The sequence below is a fragment of the Chiroxiphia lanceolata genome, chromosome 18 (assembly GCF_009829145.1).
Source record: "Chiroxiphia lanceolata isolate bChiLan1 chromosome 18, bChiLan1.pri, whole genome shotgun sequence".
Classification (NCBI taxonomy): Eukaryota; Metazoa; Chordata; class Aves; order Passeriformes; family Pipridae; genus Chiroxiphia; species Chiroxiphia lanceolata.
Window position 1 is genome coordinate 2,038,907 of NC_045654.1, and position 18,207 is coordinate 2,057,113.

Here is an 18,207-nt window from a genome sequence, read left to right on the forward strand (position 1 = left end):
TGCTCGGAACAGGGGCTGAGCTGCCAGGGGGTCCTGCAGGAACCACGGAGTGCAGGGGGTCATAAAGGGGGTTTATAAACCTGGAGAAGGGAAGGATCCAGGGAGAGCTGAGAGCCCCTTGCAGGGCCTAAAGGGGCTCCAGGAGAACTGGAGAGGGACTGGGGACAAGGGATGGAGGGACAGGACACAGGGAATGGCTTCCCACTGCCAGAGGGCAGGGAGAGATGGGAGATTGGGAAGGAATTGTTGGCTGGGAGGGTGGGGAGGCCCTGGCACAGGTTGCCCAGAGAAGCTGTGGCTGCCCCTGGATCCCTGGAAGTGTCCAAGGCCAGGTTGGATAAACTTGGAGCAACCTGGGCTGGTGGAAGGTGTCCCTGCCCGTGGCAGGGGGTGGAATAAGATCATCCTTTAAGTCCCTCCCAACCCAAACCATTCCATGATTCCATGGGCTGGTTTAGATAAGCTATGAGGAAGAAATCCCTCCCTGCCAGGGTGCTGAGGAATGGATTTCCCACATGATGCCCCATCCCTGCAAGTGTCCAAGGCCAGCTTGGAGTGACCTGGGCTGGTGGAAGCTGTCCCTGCCCAGGGCAGGGGTTGGAATAAGATCATCTTTAAGGTCCCTTTCAACCCAAACCATTCCATGATTCCATGAACACCAGCTGGGGGGCTGCTGATGTGTTGGACCCCGAGGGGTTCCAAGCCAGGAGGAATGTTCAGTGGGAGCAGCCTGGAGGGAATCATCCTCCCCATCCCGAGCCCAGCACACCCAAAGCCGCCGTTCCAGCCACCCCGAACACGGCAGCAGCTTTTCCTGTGTGAGGAAATAATTAACTTATTAAAGGACAGTTTAATTTTCTCCTGCTTTAAGTGGCCATTTCCCATGGCCTGGCAGGGCCAGATGCCCCTGGGCACTGCTGGCAGCCCAGAGCCAGAGCTCTGGGGAAGGATGGCTCACCCTGGGATGGGCATGAGGGTCTGGGCTCTGGGGCATCTCTGCTCCAAGGTGCTGGAGAGATGGAGCAGGTGCCTGTGGATCCATGGGCAGGAGGGGAGCTGTTGGACATAAAGAAGGCAGGGATGTGGGCAGGGACACCTCCTGCCAGCCCAGGTTGTTCCAGCCTGGCCTTGGACACTTCCCAGGGATCCAGGGGCAGCCACAGCTTCTCTGGGCAACCTGTGCCAGGGCCTCCCCACCCTCCCAGCCAACAATTCCTTCCCAATCTCCCATCTCTCCCTGCCCTCTGGCAGTGGGAAGCCATTCCCTGTGTCCTGTCCCTCCGTCCCTTGTCCCCAGTCCCTCTCCAGCTCTCCTGGAGCCCCTTTAGGCCCTGCAAGGGGCTCTCAGCTCTCCCTGGAGCCTTCTCTTGTCCAGGTGACCCCCCCCAGCTCTCCCAGCCTGGCTCCAGAGCAGAGGGGCTCCAGCCCTGGCAGCATCTCCGGGGCCTCCTCTGGACTCTCTCCAGCAGCTCCACGTCCTCCCTGTGCTGTTCCCAGGGCTGGACACAGTGCTCCAGCTGGGAATGTGTGGAGTATTTCATGGACTATATATGGAATATTGTATTCCAGGAGTCCCTGATGACCATGACTGTGCTCCAAGGATCTCAGCTCCAAATCCTGTACATCTCCAGAGGGGCTGAGCCGCCTTTCCCAGGGGCTGTTTTGGGATCTCCTCCCCACACCACTGGGATGGGAGGGGCTGAGCCAGGGGGGCTCTGCGCTGCCAGGAACCCACATCCCGACCCCTCTGGGCCCATCTGGGGTGGCTGGTCCTTGTCACAGCACAAGGCAGGTGGAAAACTGGGCTGATGAGGGAGAGGAGGGTGTCCAAGATGTTCTGAGGAACATCTCCAGTGCTCAGCCTTGTCCACACCACTGTCCTGCTTCCTGGGATTCCACTGGGGCTGCTCCCGTGCCCCACTGCAGCCCAGTCCTTCCTTGGACTCAGTTCTCCTGCTTGGGCCCTAACAGGGATGTAGGTGGCACTAAATGTAGGTGGCATTAAGTGTAGGTGTCACTAAATGTAGGTGCCACTAAATGAAGGTGGCATTAAGTGTAGGTGGCATTAAGTGTAGGTGGATTTAGGGGATGTGATAAGGTCAGTGAGGCTGGGGGTGATGGGCTTTTGGGCCAACCAACTGTTTACAGCCAGGTTTTGCAAGATGAAAAGCTTTGGAGTGTTCCTTAGGGAGAATTCCCTCCGTTCTGGTGGCAGAGAGAGTTTGGAAGTCCTCATAGGGAAACGGCTTTAATTATCCCACGAGAGACAGGGCTCAGGAACCCCCCCCATCCTACAGGTGCCACTGGTCCCTCGGCCCATCCTCTTCACCCAAACCACCCCAAAACTCATTTTTCTCTCCTTTTTTTCCCCCAGAGTGAAGAAGAAGAACAAGCCCCTGAACCTCAAGATCCACAACAGCGTGGGGAGCTGTGAGAACATCCCAGCCCAGCGCTCCCCCCTCCTGGCCGAGCGCTCCCTGCGCTCCTTCTTCGTGGGGTACCCGCCCTTCCTGCCCTCCACCCCTCCCGTCCACACCGAAGCCACCTTCTCAGCCAGTGAGTGTCCCCCTCGGGTCCCTCTGCCACTTTGAGGGGGGGTGGTTGGGGCCAAGGAGACCCAAGGAGACCCTCCTTCCCCTCCCATTCCTTCCTTCCCCCCTTTTCCTCTTCCTCCTTTTCCTTTTCCCCCTCTCCTTCCCCCTGTTTCCTTCCCCCTCCTTTCTTCCCCCTCCTTTCTTCCTCTCCCTTTCTTCCTAACTTTCCTTCCTTCCTTCCTTCCTCCCTCCCTCCCCCCTCCCTTCTTTTCCTACCTCCTTCCCTCCCCTGCTTTCCTTCCTTCCTTCCTCCTACCCTCTCTTCCTCCTTCCCTTCCTCTCTCCTTCCCTCCCTCCTTTTCTTCCCTTCCTTCCTTCCCTTCCTTCCTTCCCTTCCTTCCTTCCTCCCCCTCCCCTCCCTTCTTTCCTTCCCTCCTTCCCTCCCCCGCTTTCCTTCCTTCCCTCCTTCCTTCTTTCCTTTCTCCTTTTCTTCCCTCCTTTCTTTCCCTCCTTCCCTTCCTCCCTCCTTCCCTCCCTCCCTCTTTCCCTCCCTCCTTCCCTCACCTCCTTCCCTCCTTCCTTCTTTCCTTTCTCCTTTCCTTCACTCCTTCCTTTTCTCATTCCCTCCTTCTGTTCCTCCTTTGCTTCCCTTCTTCCTTTTCTCCTTCCCTCCTGTCCTTCCCTCTTTCCCTCCTTCCTTCTCCCCTTTCCTTTCTTCCTTCCCCCCTTTCCTTCCCCTCAGCTGCTCTTTGGGATCACTGAGGAACCACCAAGCCCTTCCCACCATCCTCTTCCTCCCCTTCCTCTGCCTTTGGGGCCGGTGGGCCCTGGCAGGGGACACTCTTGTTTTCCTGGGAACACCTTTGCATGAACAGCTCCTCTTGTTTTTATGGAAAAACCTGCGCCAGCAGTTTCTTTTTAACCAGTAATAGGATCAGTAAAACAGCAACTAAATACAGACAAAGCTTCCTGTTCCTTAGAAAGGTTCTAAGACACCTTTTTTTTTGAAAAAAGATGGATTATCCTTCTGAACATGAACTCTGTGGTGAGCTTAGAATTGATGTGTTTGTCATGCCAAAACCTCTGGATTCCATTTCTGATATTGTTTTTGCACATTAGCAATTCATTGTTCACTGTACCTTCGTTGGCCCCAGTACAGTGACTTAGTCTTGGAAAGAACATTTTACTTGATTATTTGTGGGTTTTACCTGCACAAACCACGTTGAATATTGATTGATGCAAGGAGAGGCACTCCCCTGTCACAGCAACACGGGGTGGGGTTGTTGTCCCTTGGGAACGGGACCTAAAAGGGGCTTTTCCAAGGGTTTCTTTGGAAATGCAGCTGTTGGTTTTACCTCCGGGCGAGGCGGCTGCGTTCCAGGCCTCTCCTGCTCACTGGGTTTGGAGCCCAGGCAGAGTTTTGGGATAAGCCAGCCCCGGTGCCAACCCCACAGAGCTCCATCCCAACCCTGATCCCACCCCTGAGGCTGCTGGGATGGTTCCTGCTCTTCCAGGAGATGCTGTGACGGGATCAGAGGGTGGGGTTGGCTCCACGAGCTCGCCCGGGGCGTTGCTGCTGCTCAGGGACAGACAGCCTGACCCTCACTTCCCGCTCTCCATCCTGTGCCTCAGTGAATTCGTCAGGGATTGAAGGTTTTACAAGCCAGACGTGGCTCCTGCTCCAAACAAAACCTCCCAGAGAACACGTGGCAGCTGCTGGGAGCGACTTCAAGCCAAGAGCTCTGAGGAGAGGGCGAGGTCCCCCTGCCTCTTGCTCCCCAGCTCAAAACTTCCTCCAGCTCCATATCCAGGCTGGTTTTCTGTCACCTTTCCCTCTCTGGACTTTTGCCTTGTTTGCTTTCCCAAAGTGTGGCCTTTCTGGCTCGTTTTGGGCTCTTCCAGCTGCTCTCCCTGCTCAGCTCTTGGCTGAGGAAGGGCTTTGCATCCGACCCCCCTCCCTGCCCATCCAGCCCCCCGGAACCTGCAGCTTTTCCTCCTCTCTGTCCTCCTCACCAGGGTGGGAAGCAGCACTGGGAAGGCTCCACTGGCCCTCCTGAGCACCAGTTTGCAGGTTGTGGGTGCCAGTGGGATGGGGCAGCTCCTTCCCCTCCCTTTCCTTCCTTCCTTCCTTCCTCCCTTTTCCTATTCCTCCTTTTCCTTTTCCCCCTCTCCTTCCCCCTGTTTCCTTCCCCCTCCTTTCTTCCTCTCCCTTTCTCCCCCTCTTTCCTTCCTTCCTTCCTTCCTTCCTTCCTCCCTTTCTCCCTTCCTCCTTCCTTTCCTCTCTTCCTCCTTCCCTTCCTCCCTTCCTCCCTCCCTCCCTCCTTCCCTCACCTCCTTCCCTCCTTCCTTCTTTCCTTTCTCCTTTCCTTCCCTCCTTCCCTTTCTCCTTCCTTCCTCCCTTTTTCCTTTCCTTCTCTCCTTCCCTCCTTCCTTCTCCCCTTTCCTTCCCCTCAGCTGCTCTTTGGGATCACTGAGGAACCACCAAGCCCTTCCCACCATCCTCTTCCTCCCCTTCCTCTGCCTTTTGGGGCCTCTGGGACCTGGCAGGAGCTCTGCAGGCAGATGTTATTCCCAGAGATATCCAACTGCCTGCCTCAGCTGTTATTCCCAGAGATATCAGCATCCCACAGGATCAGCATCCGTGTGGGAGTTCTGCCAGGCAGGGCAGGGGCACACCTCGTGTTTTTAACACCCTTTACCCCGATGGGATGGATTTGCTCAGAGCACGAGGGCTGGAGGGAGCTGCAGAAGGAGCCTCTTTCTCCTGCAGCTCAGATCTTGCTGATGGAATCACAGGATTATGGAATATCCCGAGCGGGAAGGGACCCACGGGGCTCATCAGCCCAACTCCTGGCCCTGCTCAGGACACCCCAACAATCCCTCAGAGCATTGTCCAAACACTCCTGGAGCTCTGAGAGCGTTGTCCAAACACTCCTGGAGCTCTTGGCAGCCTTGGGGCTGTGCCCACTGCCCTGGGGAGCCTGGTCAGTGCCCTTTTCCTTTTCCTGAGATCCAGCCTTTTCCTGATATTCAACCTTTTCCTAATATCCAACCTCTTCCTGAGATCCAACCTCTTCCTGAGATCCAACCTAACCCTCTCCTGACAAAGCCCCAGCCCTTCCCTCAGGTCCTGTCGCTGCTCACACAGAGCAGGGATCGGAGCTGCCCCTCCTGAGGAAGTGGCAGAGGGGGTGAAGTCCCCTTCCCACGGGGCCAGGAGCCCTGGGAATTTGGGGTTTGAATTAGTTGTCCCTTAGTAGCTCTTGGAGGGGAAGTAGAAAAGGGGAAGCAAAGACTTTGGAGGTGCCTTTGAACTCTCACTTGGCCCTGAAAGAGCCCAATCCCGTGGCTGAGGGACAGAAGATGTTCTGTCCTGCATCCAGGACCTCTCTGGGTGCATCTGGTCACTCCCCGTGACCAAGTGACGGCCAGAGTCGTGTTGTTACTTTGAAACTGGATTTAGGACACCCCATGTCTTGGCTTAAGCACCCAGAAATCAGGTTGGATCTTCTTCTTTTTATTGTAAAGGCTCAGGACCAGCAGGTCTGTTACCTGGTGGTCCTGGGGGGGGACTGGCATTGCCAGAGCACTGTCACCACGTGCCCCCAGGTCTGGTCACCTGCTTGGAGTCCTCCAGGATGGGCCAACAATGACATTCCCACCCTGGACCCCGTAAAACAAAAGTGGGTGGAAGAGAAGGGCCAAAAAAAGGCTGCGAGTGATTTTGCTGGGAAAAACGAGCAGCTGGGCACGTGGCCGAGCAGGGAATGTCCTCCTTGCTGCCCTTCCAAGCCAGGAGAGGAGCAGCCAACCCAACCCAAGCCCTTCTGTGCACCAGGAGGGACCAACCCACCCCTTGTCCCCAGGCTGAAGCCGCGTGTGAGGTCTCTCCGTGACCCTCCTGCAGCACAAAGGCTCTTCCCATGTCCTGGGAGCCAGGCAAGAGCCATGGAACATCCCCTGGATGTGGAGTCACGGGCAGTGACCCCTCCAAGCCTTTGTTTGTCCCTGCAGAGCCAGTCCCTGCTGGTTTGATGTGGTCTCAGGTGATGCCCAGCTCCCAGCCCTGCCCATCAGCTCCATCCCGTGCCCTCGGTGCTGTCCCTGGTGGTCACTTCTCCTCAGTCCTGCTCCTGGCTCTTCCTCTTGGCTCTGTGGCCAAAGGATTTGCAGGTTGTGGTGCCAACCCCCTGCCCTGGGGAGCAGCCTGGCTGTGCCCACAGGGGGCCTGGGTGGGTGACCAGGGATGGCCAAGCCAGCAGCGAGGGCTGGGATGCCACCAGAGCTCTTGGAGCCCCCTCAGCCCCCAAAGGGTCACCTCAGGTGGGTGTGGCTGGTGGAGAGGGCATCAGGATGATGTCCAGTGGGTCCAAGTGGGAGTCCAGGAGCCCTAAATGCAGCTTTTCTGCTGGGAAGGACCAGGCAGGACCCCAGAGCACTGAAGGTGCTGTGGGGCACAGGAGCAGCAGTGGGTGCCATTCAGACCATGGTCCTGCTCCGCAGCCATCCCATCCCCAGAGTGGGAAGAGAATTCCCCTTAACACTGTCCCGGCTCAAACCACCCTCATTCCCAACATTTCTTAGTGTCCATCAGTGGTTCCTCCTCCCTGAACCTCCCCTGCTGCCAGGCCACGCCAGGAGCACTCCAGAGGTGTGCTGGCAGCCCAGCTGGGAGCTCCCACATCTGGCCACATCTGGCTGCCTCACCACGGGGGCTTTTCCAGCCAGCAGCGAGGCCCCAGAGGTTTTCCTACCCCGGCAATGCTGTGTGGAGCCACAGAACCCAGCCTGGGTGAGCCTAATTGAGCCTGCAAGGCTGAGAACTGGGAGGGGGGAAATCCCACTGCGAGGCTCCAAGGCAGTGGAGCAGCTGAACACGACATTCCAGCTGCACAAACAGGATTGTCACGCTGCAAAGAGGAGCTGCTGGGATTAGGGAGAGACTCTTTTCTCACCAGAGAGACGCTCTGAGAACAGCTCTGCCCTCTTTGCCTGCTGGGGATAATCCCCTCGGCTACAGCCAAGGTTTTGTTCCGTCCCACTGGATCATCTTTCCACCCACAGCCCCGGGTTTGGGCCTGGCTGTGATCCACAGCGTCCCAGAGTGGTTTGGGTTGGAAGGGACCTTGAAGACCATCTCATTCCAGCCCCTGCATGGGCAGGAGCACCTTCCACTAGATGAAATTTGGTGCAGAGTGTTTGCCACGTGCACTGATGGAGGGAATGGGTGACTCCCTTTGGGGCTTGAATCCCACGTGGATTTTATATCCCGGGCAGGGAAAGCTGCTGGAGCTGCTGCTCTGAGTGTTGCTCCAGCTGAGCTATTCAGGGATCTCTCCCATCCTGTTTTGGCCCTAAAACTAGCGTGAGCAAGGACCAAGGTGTCCCAGGGAGGGGCTTTGAACCCTTTGCTGCAGAGCATCTCCCTGGTGTGCTCGGCTCCCCAGTTGGGACCAGGCAGGCAGTGACCTCTGCCAGCACCTCCCACCACCACCAGGGTGGTGGGGAGACATGGGAACAGCGTCTCTGGAACAGGCACAGCTTGCCTGGAGAAGCTGCCCCATCCTGGAAGTGTCCAAGGCCAGGTTGGATGGGGCTTGGAGCAACCTGGGCTAGTGGAAGGTGTCCCTGCCCATGGTGGGAGTGGCACTGGGTGAGCTTTAAGGTCCCTTCCAACCCAAACTTTTCCAGGGTTCTGATGCTGTGCTTTGGCTCAGGATTGTGATTTCTGCCTGGGGTTATGGGGGTGGAAATAGTCCTGATACTGGATCTCTTCTGATGTTGAACTTTCCTGGGAGGAGATACCCCGGTGTCTCCTCATCATCTCTCTGTGGGACTCAGCCACCCTGGGCCTGGCACTGGGAGCCTTTTGGTGGCAGCCCGGGGTAGACACAGGTCTGTAGGACATTTACAGACAAGTGCAAAGTCTCCTGACCATTCCTTGGCCTTGCAGTGATTCAGCCCAGGATGCTTTCCGAGTTCACTTCCATGGATTCCATCCATCCCATTCACAGTGGGAACGTCTCCTGACGCCCTTTGCTGTAGTAGGAGGAGGAGGGTTTGTTTGTCAGGCTGTCTCCATGATGGAGAACCTGTTCACACCACTTCCCTGGGCACCCAGAAAGGTGCCAGGAGATGGAGAAGGGGGGAAAATTGTGACCAAATGCGGTCCCCATCGCTGTGGGGCCACCCCCGGAGGGCGCTCCTGGGCTCCTTGGTGAGGGTGTCTGCTCGCCGAGGGCATCGCTGCCCTCCTGCTCTGCCCCCAGGGAGGGCGGCAACCCAAAATAACGAGGCAGGGAAGCTCCAGCTGCTCCTCTCCATGCGGGAGATGCCCCGGCATCCCAGCTGGCAGCCGGGGAGTGACGGGAACCATCCCCCCCGGCCGCTGGCGGGGTGGCAGCGGGGGCACGGAGGGCCGCGGTCCCCGTCACCTCCGAGGCGTGCGGGTGCCACTCAGGGACCGGCGGTGGCTGTCACAGCTGCCTGTCACCGCCGGGGAAGCGGCTGGCAGGGCTCTGCTCCCGCGTCGCCTGTCAGAGCCGAGCCGGAGGTGGCTGTCACCCTCTGCCCGCTCGGCTTCCCCCCTTCCCCGCTCCCCTCCCGGCACATCTGATCCCATCAGGCTCCGGCTGTTGACTCAGGGATAAGCTGTGCAGGAGCTGTGACCTTTGCCGCTGCGGCGAAGGCACCGCGGAGATTTTTGGGGTGGTTTTGGGGTGGCACCGCCTGGCACCGGGGTCTGCGCCGCCCTGATGTGCTGGGGGGGTGGTGTCGTCGGGGAGCGGGATTTGGCTTTTGGGAGCCCCTCCGGGTGCTGGGGAGGCAGGAAAGGGATGGGGGCTCGCCCTGGGCTGCTTCTTCCCTGAGAAATTCCACTCGTGCCCGTTAAATATCGTCCCGGAGGAGGAGAGCGGGGTGGGGGGAAGGGGTGTGCGCAAATTATGCGACGGGAAGAGCGAGGAGAGCTTGGAATTTGAAGCCGTGCAGGAAAGGTAGCCGGTGATAAAGGTTTAAGTAATGACTGACACGCGGGCAGGGGAGGTCGGGAGACATCAATAGTCGGGAGCAGCTCGGCGTGGCTGGTGCGGGGAGGAGGAGGAGGGGGAGAGGGAGAGGGAGAGAGGCAGCCGCTGTCACGCTCCAAAGCTTGCGAGGATCAACTGATCCCGCTGCCCCCGGGTCTGGCATTTCTCCAGGCCGGGGTCCTCACGACCAAGCCTCCCCTCCTGCAGCAGCCAGACGTGCTCGCGAGGGGTTTTATTGCAATTACCTCTAATTGTGGCAATCCGGGGGGTTTCTGTGAGAATATTCCTCACCTTCCCTCTGCTTATCATCCTGATTTAACAGCGGCAGGGAGAAGCAGTTTTTCCTCCGGGTGGGAATCTCAGTGCACAGGTTAAAGGGGAAGGAATTGCCAATTAACCCCGCAGCTCCCCAAACGCTCGGGGCTGTTCCCCGCGGCCCTGGGGTGCCTTCCCCTGCCCTCCCGCCCCGCTCGGCTGCTTTTCCCTCCTGCAAACAGCGGGTCTATTGTTAAACGCCGCCATCCAACGTGTATCGCTGCCTCTAATGAGCGTAATTAGCCGCGAATCACGCAGGTCTCATTTGTGTTCGGAGATCAAAATCCCCGATACACTTTAATACCTTTTTGCAGTGAGCACATTTAGAAAGTAATTAAAAGGCTCAGCAGCCGCCTTTGCCTCCGTTCCCTCTCCCCCCTCCCCGGGCTGGCAGGATTTAATTGAGGCCAGCTGAAAGTTTAGTGGAAAATAAATTGTGGCTGATAAAGCGGAGGATGTAATTTAATTCTGGGAGAGGAGCTGTTCCTGCCCGGGTGTTTAGTTCTTCGGGGACCGGGGTTGGAAGGGGGAATGATGACAACTCATTTGTGTAATGTGATTTACTGATGAGACGGGGACGTTTAGGGAGAGATGGGGCTCGGGAGTGGAGTGGTGACATTGTTTGGAGTGGTGACACTCTTTGGAGCGTCACCTCTGGGATTTTGGGGACCAACTCTCCACCCCTGGGAGGCTGCAGGCGCTGGGGCAGTGGGAGGTGAGATTGTCTCAATGGCTGGGGAGAACCACGGGTCAAAAATATCGGGGTGGGATGAGACAGCCGAGGCAGGGATGGGGAAATCAATCCCCCCTCATCGGCTTGGAAGGGGCTCAGAAAAATCAGGCAGAATGACTTTTGACATGGGTAGTGACAGGACACAGGGAATGGCTTCCCACTGCCAGAGGGCAGGGAGAGATGGGAGATTGGGAAGGAATTGTTGGCTGGGAGGGTGGGGAGGCCCTGGCACAGGGTGCCCAGAGAAGCTGTGGCTGCCCCTGGATCCCTGGAAGTGTCCAAGGCCAGGTTGGACGGGGCTTGGAGCAACCTGGGCTGGTGGGAGGTGTCCCTGCCCGTGGCAGGGGGTGGCACTGGATGAGGTTTAAGGTCCCATTCCATGATTCTGTGATCTGACATCTTCATTGCTGGCTTTGCCTGTGGAGTGTCCAGGACAGATGCAGTGGAATAAGAGAAGGAGCTGGAGCAGCTGCTGGAGGGAGGTGCTGGAGAAGGAGACAGCTTGGGATGGTGCTGGGGAAGGAGGCACTTTAGGGTGTTGGAAAAGGAACAGTTTAGGATGGTGCTGGCGGAGGCAGTTTAAGATGATGCTGGAAAAGGGCAGCAGTTTAGGATGATCCTGAAGAAGGAGGCAATTTAGGATGTTGGAAAAGGAACAGTTTAGGATGGTACTGGAAAAGGAGGCAGTTTAGGATGATCCTGAAGAAGGAGGCACTTTAGAATGTTGGAAAAGGAACAGTTTAGGATGATGCTGGAGAAGGAGGCAGTTTGGGATGATGCTGGAAAAGGAGGCAGTTTAGGATGATGATGGAAAAAGGCAGCAGTTTAGGATGATCCTGAAGAAGGAGGCAGTTTAGGATGATCCTGAAGAAGGAGGCACTTTAGAATGTTGGAAAAGGAACAGTTTAGGATGATGCTGGAGAAGGAGGCAGTTTGGGATGATGCTGGAAAAGGAGGCAGTTTAGGATGATGATGGAAAAAGGCAGCAGTTTAGGATGATCCTGAAGAAGGAGGCAGTTTAGGATGATCCTGAAGAAGGAGGCACTTTAGAATGTTGGAAAAGGAACGGTTCAGGATGATGCTGGAGAAGGGAAGCAGTTTGGGATGGTGCTGGAGGAGGATGGAGTTCAGGATGCTCCCAGGACTTGGTCCCTGGCACAGGAAGCAGGATGTAAATGTAACCTTCAGCAGGCGAGTGCAATTAGAGCTCCCCTCCGCCTGCTATATTAAAATGGGATATTGGAGCAAACAGTGGCTCTCCCGACTCCCAGGGATAATATCCAGCGCGTGTTTGCCCGGGGATTTGCCGGCACACGGAGCAAACGGCCGGGCTGCGCCGCTCGGCCCTCGGCTCGTGCTGGGCTTTGGGGCCTGGGCCTGGGAAACCTCTCAAATCCCTTATTGAAAATCCAGCCCTTGAATCCCAGCACAGATTCCCGCCTCTCCGTGGCCTCTTCTTCGGGAGGAAGAGGAGGGACTGTGCCCTTGCGAGGCTGAAGGGGGATGTGGAACCACACTGCTAATTAATGTCCTGCTCCAGTGCTAATGAACTCACCTCTTCTTCCTCACCCTTTCTCCCTCCTTTTCCCACGGAAGGAGAGCACCGAGGCTGCTTTTTGCTCTCTTCTTCTCTTGGAATACGAGTGGAATCTCCTCCTGACCGCCTGACACTCGGCGTTTTGCTCAGCCCCCACTGCCAGACGTGATGTCTTATTAAGAAGTGTAAAAGATGCTGTTCCAGCTTTATTTTCCCTTTCCCGTTTGGGCATCACGACGTGGTCCCAGAAGCTTCGCAGCCCTGCTCTGCCTGCACGTGGGGGCATCACCCCCCTGCTCCAAACTGGGTGCTGGGGGGACAGGAGACCCCCCCTTTCCCTCACACCCAAACACAAAACCCAGAGGCCTCTTCTTTCCCGAAGGGAAGTGTCTCCAAGGGGAAATATCAGAAAACCCCATTATTTTTTTTTGTTGGTGTGTGCTCCCCTCCCCAGGAAGCTGGACCCTGGCTCTGTTTTCCCTGATGGTTTGCCCTGTCTCTCCTGCAGATACGCTGTCAGTGCCTCGCTGGTCCCCGCAGATCCCCCGGCGGGATCTGGGAAACTCCATAAAACACAGGTACTCCCACCCTGCCGTGCTCCCAGGGGGAGGAATATCTCCCTTTCCATCTCTGAGCCAGGGCAAGGGGCTCAGGACTCTTCCCCATCTCTCCCCTGCTGTGCTGTGCTGTCCCAAAAGCCCAGTTAAATTCCCTGTCAGTCCAGATCTGGGTTAGATAAGGCCTGAGTCGCTACCAATAAAAGCTGGGTATTATCCATGACCTTGCCAACCTTCAGCAAATTCCCCATCTCTGGATTATTGCTCTTCCACATCCACCTGAAGAGGGAAAACCACTGGAAATGGTCTCAGTGCTGCTGTTTGATGAGGCAGCTGCTGGGCTGGACACTCGGGCCCCCAGGGCAAGGAGGGGTTTTGGGGGGTGCCTGGGCTGGGCAAATGCCCATCCTGGCTGGCTCAGAGCACTTTGGAGCAGGTTGTGCCCTTCTGCATAACCAGAGCAGGGTCAGATTTGGGGTTTGGCATCCTTAGAAAGATTCCTCAGCACCCGCAGCGGTGTTTGAGGGCAGCAAGGGCAGGATAAATCAAGGCTCAGGACATAAGTGGGGCTTCATCCCTCATCTCCCACTGTCTGTGTTTTCCTCTGCAGGTTTTCCACCAAGTACTGGATGTCTCAGACCTGCACTGTCTGTGGGAAAGGAATGTTGTTCGGCTTAAAGTGCAAAAACTGCAAGTACGGCGGGGGCTGGAGCTCTTTGGGTCGCTCCTCGAGCCTGGGAGGGGATAAATTCGGGATTTGCTGGTGGAGCTGAGCAGGAACTTGGGCGTGAGGAGGCCAACCAGCTCATCCTCCCAGGAAGCTTTAATGAGACCAGAAATGGGGTGAACACCAGCCCAGAGCAGGGCTGAGGTCGGGGGGGTCCTTGGGGACGGTGCCGCTCACCAGAGCCCGGCTCTGCTGGCACCAGAGCTCTGAGTCAGATCCTGGCAGTGCCCCCTGCTCGCTGCCATCCTTGGCCTGGCTTTAGCTCCTCACATCATGTGTTCCACGTGGAATTACCTGCAGGAGATGGGGATGGATGCACCGGACTGGGCTGGCTCTGGGCATTGGGTGGGTTTTGCCCCCAGCCTTGGGCTGCAGCTTCTGCTTTTTTCTTGGGGGGGAGTCTCTGTTTCCTGGCACTGAGGAGCCAACCCACCCTAAATCCCAATTCAGCCACGAGGCAAAGGAGAGAGGCTGTAAAATCAGAGACAACTGGGCAAAGAGAGGCTGGGGCCACTTCACTGCTCTAAATCTGGCAGAGCCCAGCTCAGACAGTGTCACATGGCCACCAGCTCTTAGGCAAGCTGCTGCTGGAGACAGGATTGCCTTTTCTAGGGCTGGGAGCTGGGAATAGGCCTGTTGTCTGCAGGTATCTGAGCTGGCTGGAGCTGTGGGGTGACCATGATCGCTCTTGCCATTGATTAAACGCTGATGAGTTGGGAAATTGGGATTTAAACCTGACCAGAAATGCCTGGTTACTCCACAGCTGGGGGTGGATTTCTGGAAGTGACATTATCAAATCCAGAGGTTTTAAAGGGGTGATTCCTGTTGCAGTCCCCATCTCAAGCAACTGTAGGCTTTGCTGCCTGCAAGCCCTGCCCGGTCTCCGTGCGGGAAGAGGGATGTTGTGCCTCGTCCCTGCCAGGAACAGGGATGCTGTGCCTGCCCCAGCAGTGCTGTGGCTCTGGCTGTGTCAGTCCTGCTCCCTGCAATCCTGCAGAAAGGAACAAATCCATTCCCTGGCTGTAAGAAGTCGGGGTGAACGCAGGTATTTAGGTTTTTCCAGCTCTGCCGTAGCCAACCCCGGCACCGCTTCCCCCAGAAACCAGGGGGGAACCAGCAGGTAAAACAAACAACCAGACCCCAAACCCCCCAAGCCTCAAATACCAAATTAATTCCTGCCTTTCCCTCTAGGAACAGCTTTGCAATAAAAGCTAACACGCACAGCTCCTGAATTTTCATTACCCAGCTCATTGACTTGGAGCTGCCGTTCCTTTTTTTTTTTTTTTTCCTCCCCATCCTTCCCCCTTGTTTTTATAAATCTTTTCCTCCTTTTCTCACCTTTTCCCCCATGGCTTTCCGCAGCCGTGGCAGAGCGGGAGCCTGGGATGCATTTCCACGCCTAATTAAGGAGGAATGGGGAGCTTTGGGGAGTCTACTGATGCCTAAATGCATGACCCAGGGGTGAGCCCCCCCACGGATTCCTGCCCCGGCTCCAGGAACCAGGCAAAGCTCCGCAGGATACTCTGTGGAGCCGTAAATGCTCCCCTTATTTTGGCCAAATGGCCCTCAGAAAGCCAAGTGGGGAGGGCACAATGACAGGAACACATCAGGGGCCAGGGCAGCTGCTTCCTCCCCTTCCACTGCCCCTGAATTTTGATGGTTGGAAGAGTGGGGGTTTCATGGAGTCATGGAATGGTTTGGGCTGGAAGGAACTGTAATGACCATTTAGTTCTGAGCCACTGCCATGGGCAGGGACACCTTCCACTGAACCTTCACCCCCGGGCAGGACTCTGCTCCTTTTATTTCAGCCAACACTGGCAGGAGGGGAAATTTGGGGCCCCCTCCAGCTGGTGGGTGCCTGGTCCTTGACAGCCAGCGGGAAAAGGGGGAGCTGGGCAGTAACCCTGATTTGGGAGCTCCTGTGCTGCTCCATCCCAACAGATGCATTTGCCCAGGGAGTGCAGCCCCCGTGTCCTGCCAGCCAGCCCACCCTGCTGCTCCATCCTGGGCTGCTCCCTGTCCCTGAGCTGCTCCCTGGGAATCGTGGGGCTTCCCAGGCCCCCGGGGCTCCCCAGGGTTGGCTCAGGCAGTGACACCCAGGGGCTGGGCACGACCCAGGCCTCCCATCCAGTCACCTTCCCAGGGGCAGAGAGGGGCTGATGCTGCTCCCTGTGCCACATCACATCATGGATTCATAGAATCCCAGAAGGGTTTGGGTTGGAAGGGACCTCAGAGTTCATCTGATGCACCCCCTGCCACGGGCAGGGACACCTTCCACTAGCCCAGGTTGCTCCAACCTGGCCTTGGGCACTTCCAGGGATCCAGGAGCAGCCACAGCTTCTCTGGGCAACCTGGGCCAGGGCCTCCCCACCCTCACAGGGAAGAATTTCTTCCCAATCTCCCATCTCTCCCTGCCCTCTGTCAGTGGGAAGCCATTCCGTGTGTCCTGTCCCTCCATCCCTTGTCCCAGGTCCCTCTCCAGCTCTCCTGGAGCCCCTTTAGTCCCTGGAAGGGGCTCTCAGCTCTCCCTGGAGCCTTCTCTTCTCCCTCACACCCTCACAAGCCGCTCCCTCTGTTTTCCCTCCCAACTTTTCCCACTGGGATGTCACTTTTGGAGGGGGACATTTCTTTCTGCTAATCAGACAATCCTTGAATATGCACTGGTGCCTCCCCACCCTCCCGGGGAAGAATTCCTTCCCGATATCCCATCTAACCCTGCCCTCTGGCAGCGGGGAGCCGCTCCCCCTTGTCCTGCCCCTCCGTGCTCTCCATCCCGGGATGCTCCGTGTCTCCCTCGCCCCTCACTCCTTTCTCTCTGTTCCCTGCCAGGCTCAAGTGCCACAACAAATGCACCAAAGAGGCCCCTCCGTGTCACCTGCTGATCATCCACCGAGGAGGTAAGGGCCTTTCTCCCACCCCCCTCGTGCCCCCACGGGACGTTGCCAGCAGGTAAAACTTCCAGCAGCCCCCCCGGGGCGATTCGGGAGCCGGGCCCTGGGAGGCTCCCGAACCGCTTCGGGCGCTCTGGGAAAACTTTACCCACCGTTTTTTCCGCTTGTAGGGAGACGAGCCGTGCGGGGCGAGGCAGATTTGCATTGCAAACCACTTCCACCCACCCTCCCCCTGCCTCCTTTTCTTTTCAGATTCCCCACAGCACGGGGTAAGTCCAACAGGTTTTAGCCTTTTTTTTTTTGCTCAGGGCGGACGGTGGGACCCCGAAAGCGGTGCATGGGGGTCCCCCCACGACGGGGATGTGGCCACGTGGATGCTCGTGGTGCTTTCGGAGCTGCCTTATCCCGCTCTAAAATCCGTCCTAAAACCCGCAGAGGAGGGAGAACTTTGCAGCAGGAACGACCGATGGGGCCGCCGCTTCCCCACCCCTTCTCTTCCAGATTTTGGCTGCCCCTTGATGGCCAGAGGACTGTGACCACCTGCCAGTTGTTGCTGCCTTGAATTTTGAGCTCTTAAAGCTGTGGCTCTGTGTTTAAATATCACCACAAATGTTGTTGGTTTGCTGGTGGGGGAGTGGATCGTGTTGGTGGCACCTCACGAGTGGGGACGTTGTGCCTCGAGGGGGCAATTTTACAGCTTCCACTTCACCCCCCCCCAGGCCCTTCCCTGCAGCAAATTTAGGTGGAAGGGGTTGAAGACACCCCCCCCGTCACACTGAGAGCTGCTGCAAACCCTGACCAGGAGGCAGGGAAGGCAAGATCCTGCTCTTCCAGGGCTCCTGGGATGGGCAGACATTGGAGTTTATGGCTGTGGGACGTGAGGTTGTGAGAGCTGGAGCTGCCCACGGTGTCTTTGAGCGTGGGCACAAGGAGCAGCGTGGCTTTGGGGTGGCCTCAGCACCAGTGAAATAGCTCTGCCCCCCTAAAACAAAACCCCCAAACCCAGCTCTTAAACACGTTGTCTTGCACACCAACTATTCCTGAGCCCCCCAGCCTGCAGGCTGGCTTTCCCCCCTGAAAAGAAGTCTCCCTGCTGAGAGTCAGCTCTTTGCCCTCATCCCAGAGAAGCTGTGGGGAGGAAGAGGATTGTGCCTCCTCCCAGTGCTGGCTGATCCCTGGCTCTGGGGGTGGCTGTGGCAGCTGCTGAGCCCCCCCCAAACTGCAGCCCCTCAGTGGGGGGAGAAGTGGGCAGTTCACAGCTCACCACGAGGGGCTTTAAGCCCCCCACGTCCCAGGGGGTTTGGCTGTAGCCTGGGAGCAGGGGATCCCAAAGCCCAGCTGCCATCCCAGGGCAGGATCCGAGCTGGAGGTGCCAGGGGGAAGGAATTGCTTTGGAGAGCGATTCCAGAGTGGTTTGCAAGCACAGGGTGACCCCGAGGGCTCCTCCAGAGCTCTGATGTCTCTCCCTCTCTCTCCCCCTCCTCTCCATCCCCTTTGTCCCTCTGTCCCTTCCCAATCCAGCGAGGTTAGTCCGGACAGAGTCGGTGCCCTGCGACATCAACAACCCCCTGCGGAAGCCGCCCCGGTACTCGGACCTGCACGTCAGCCAGACCCTGCCCAAAACCAACAAACTCAACAAGGTGAGCTGCTCCCCCAGCCCTGAGCACCCCCTGTGCCCACCCCCTGTGCCCACCCCCTGTGCCCACTCCCTGCCAGAGGGGGCCAGACCCGCCGCACCCGAATATCGGCGGCTCTTCATGGAATCACGGAATTGTTCTGGTTGGAAAAGGCCTCCAAGATCATCGAGTCCAACTGTTCCCCAGCACTGCCAAGGCCACCACTGACCCATGTCCCCAGGTGCCACATCCACATGGATTTAAACCAG

General features: G+C 57.4%; 1 protein-coding gene across 3 annotated transcripts in view; it reads left to right on the top strand.

Moving 5' to 3' along the window:
* KSR2 (kinase suppressor of ras 2) overlaps positions 1-18,207 on the top strand; it is a 102,093-nt gene that overhangs the window by 38,244 nt on the left and 45,642 nt on the right. For 2 of the 3 annotated variants that reach the window (XM_032705992.1, XM_032705993.1), the window contains exons 5-10: positions 2,375-2,556; positions 12,656-12,725; positions 13,315-13,398; positions 16,261-16,328; positions 16,493-16,591; positions 17,844-17,962. In XM_032705992.1, coding sequence (XP_032561883.1) covers positions 2,375-2,556; positions 12,656-12,725; positions 13,315-13,398; positions 16,261-16,328; positions 16,493-16,591; positions 17,844-17,962 — 622 coding nt within the window. The remainder of the gene's footprint in view (positions 1-2,374; positions 2,557-12,655; positions 12,726-13,314; positions 13,399-16,260; positions 16,329-16,492; positions 16,592-17,843; positions 17,963-18,207) is intronic. The other variant, XM_032705994.1, reaches the window with a different exon arrangement.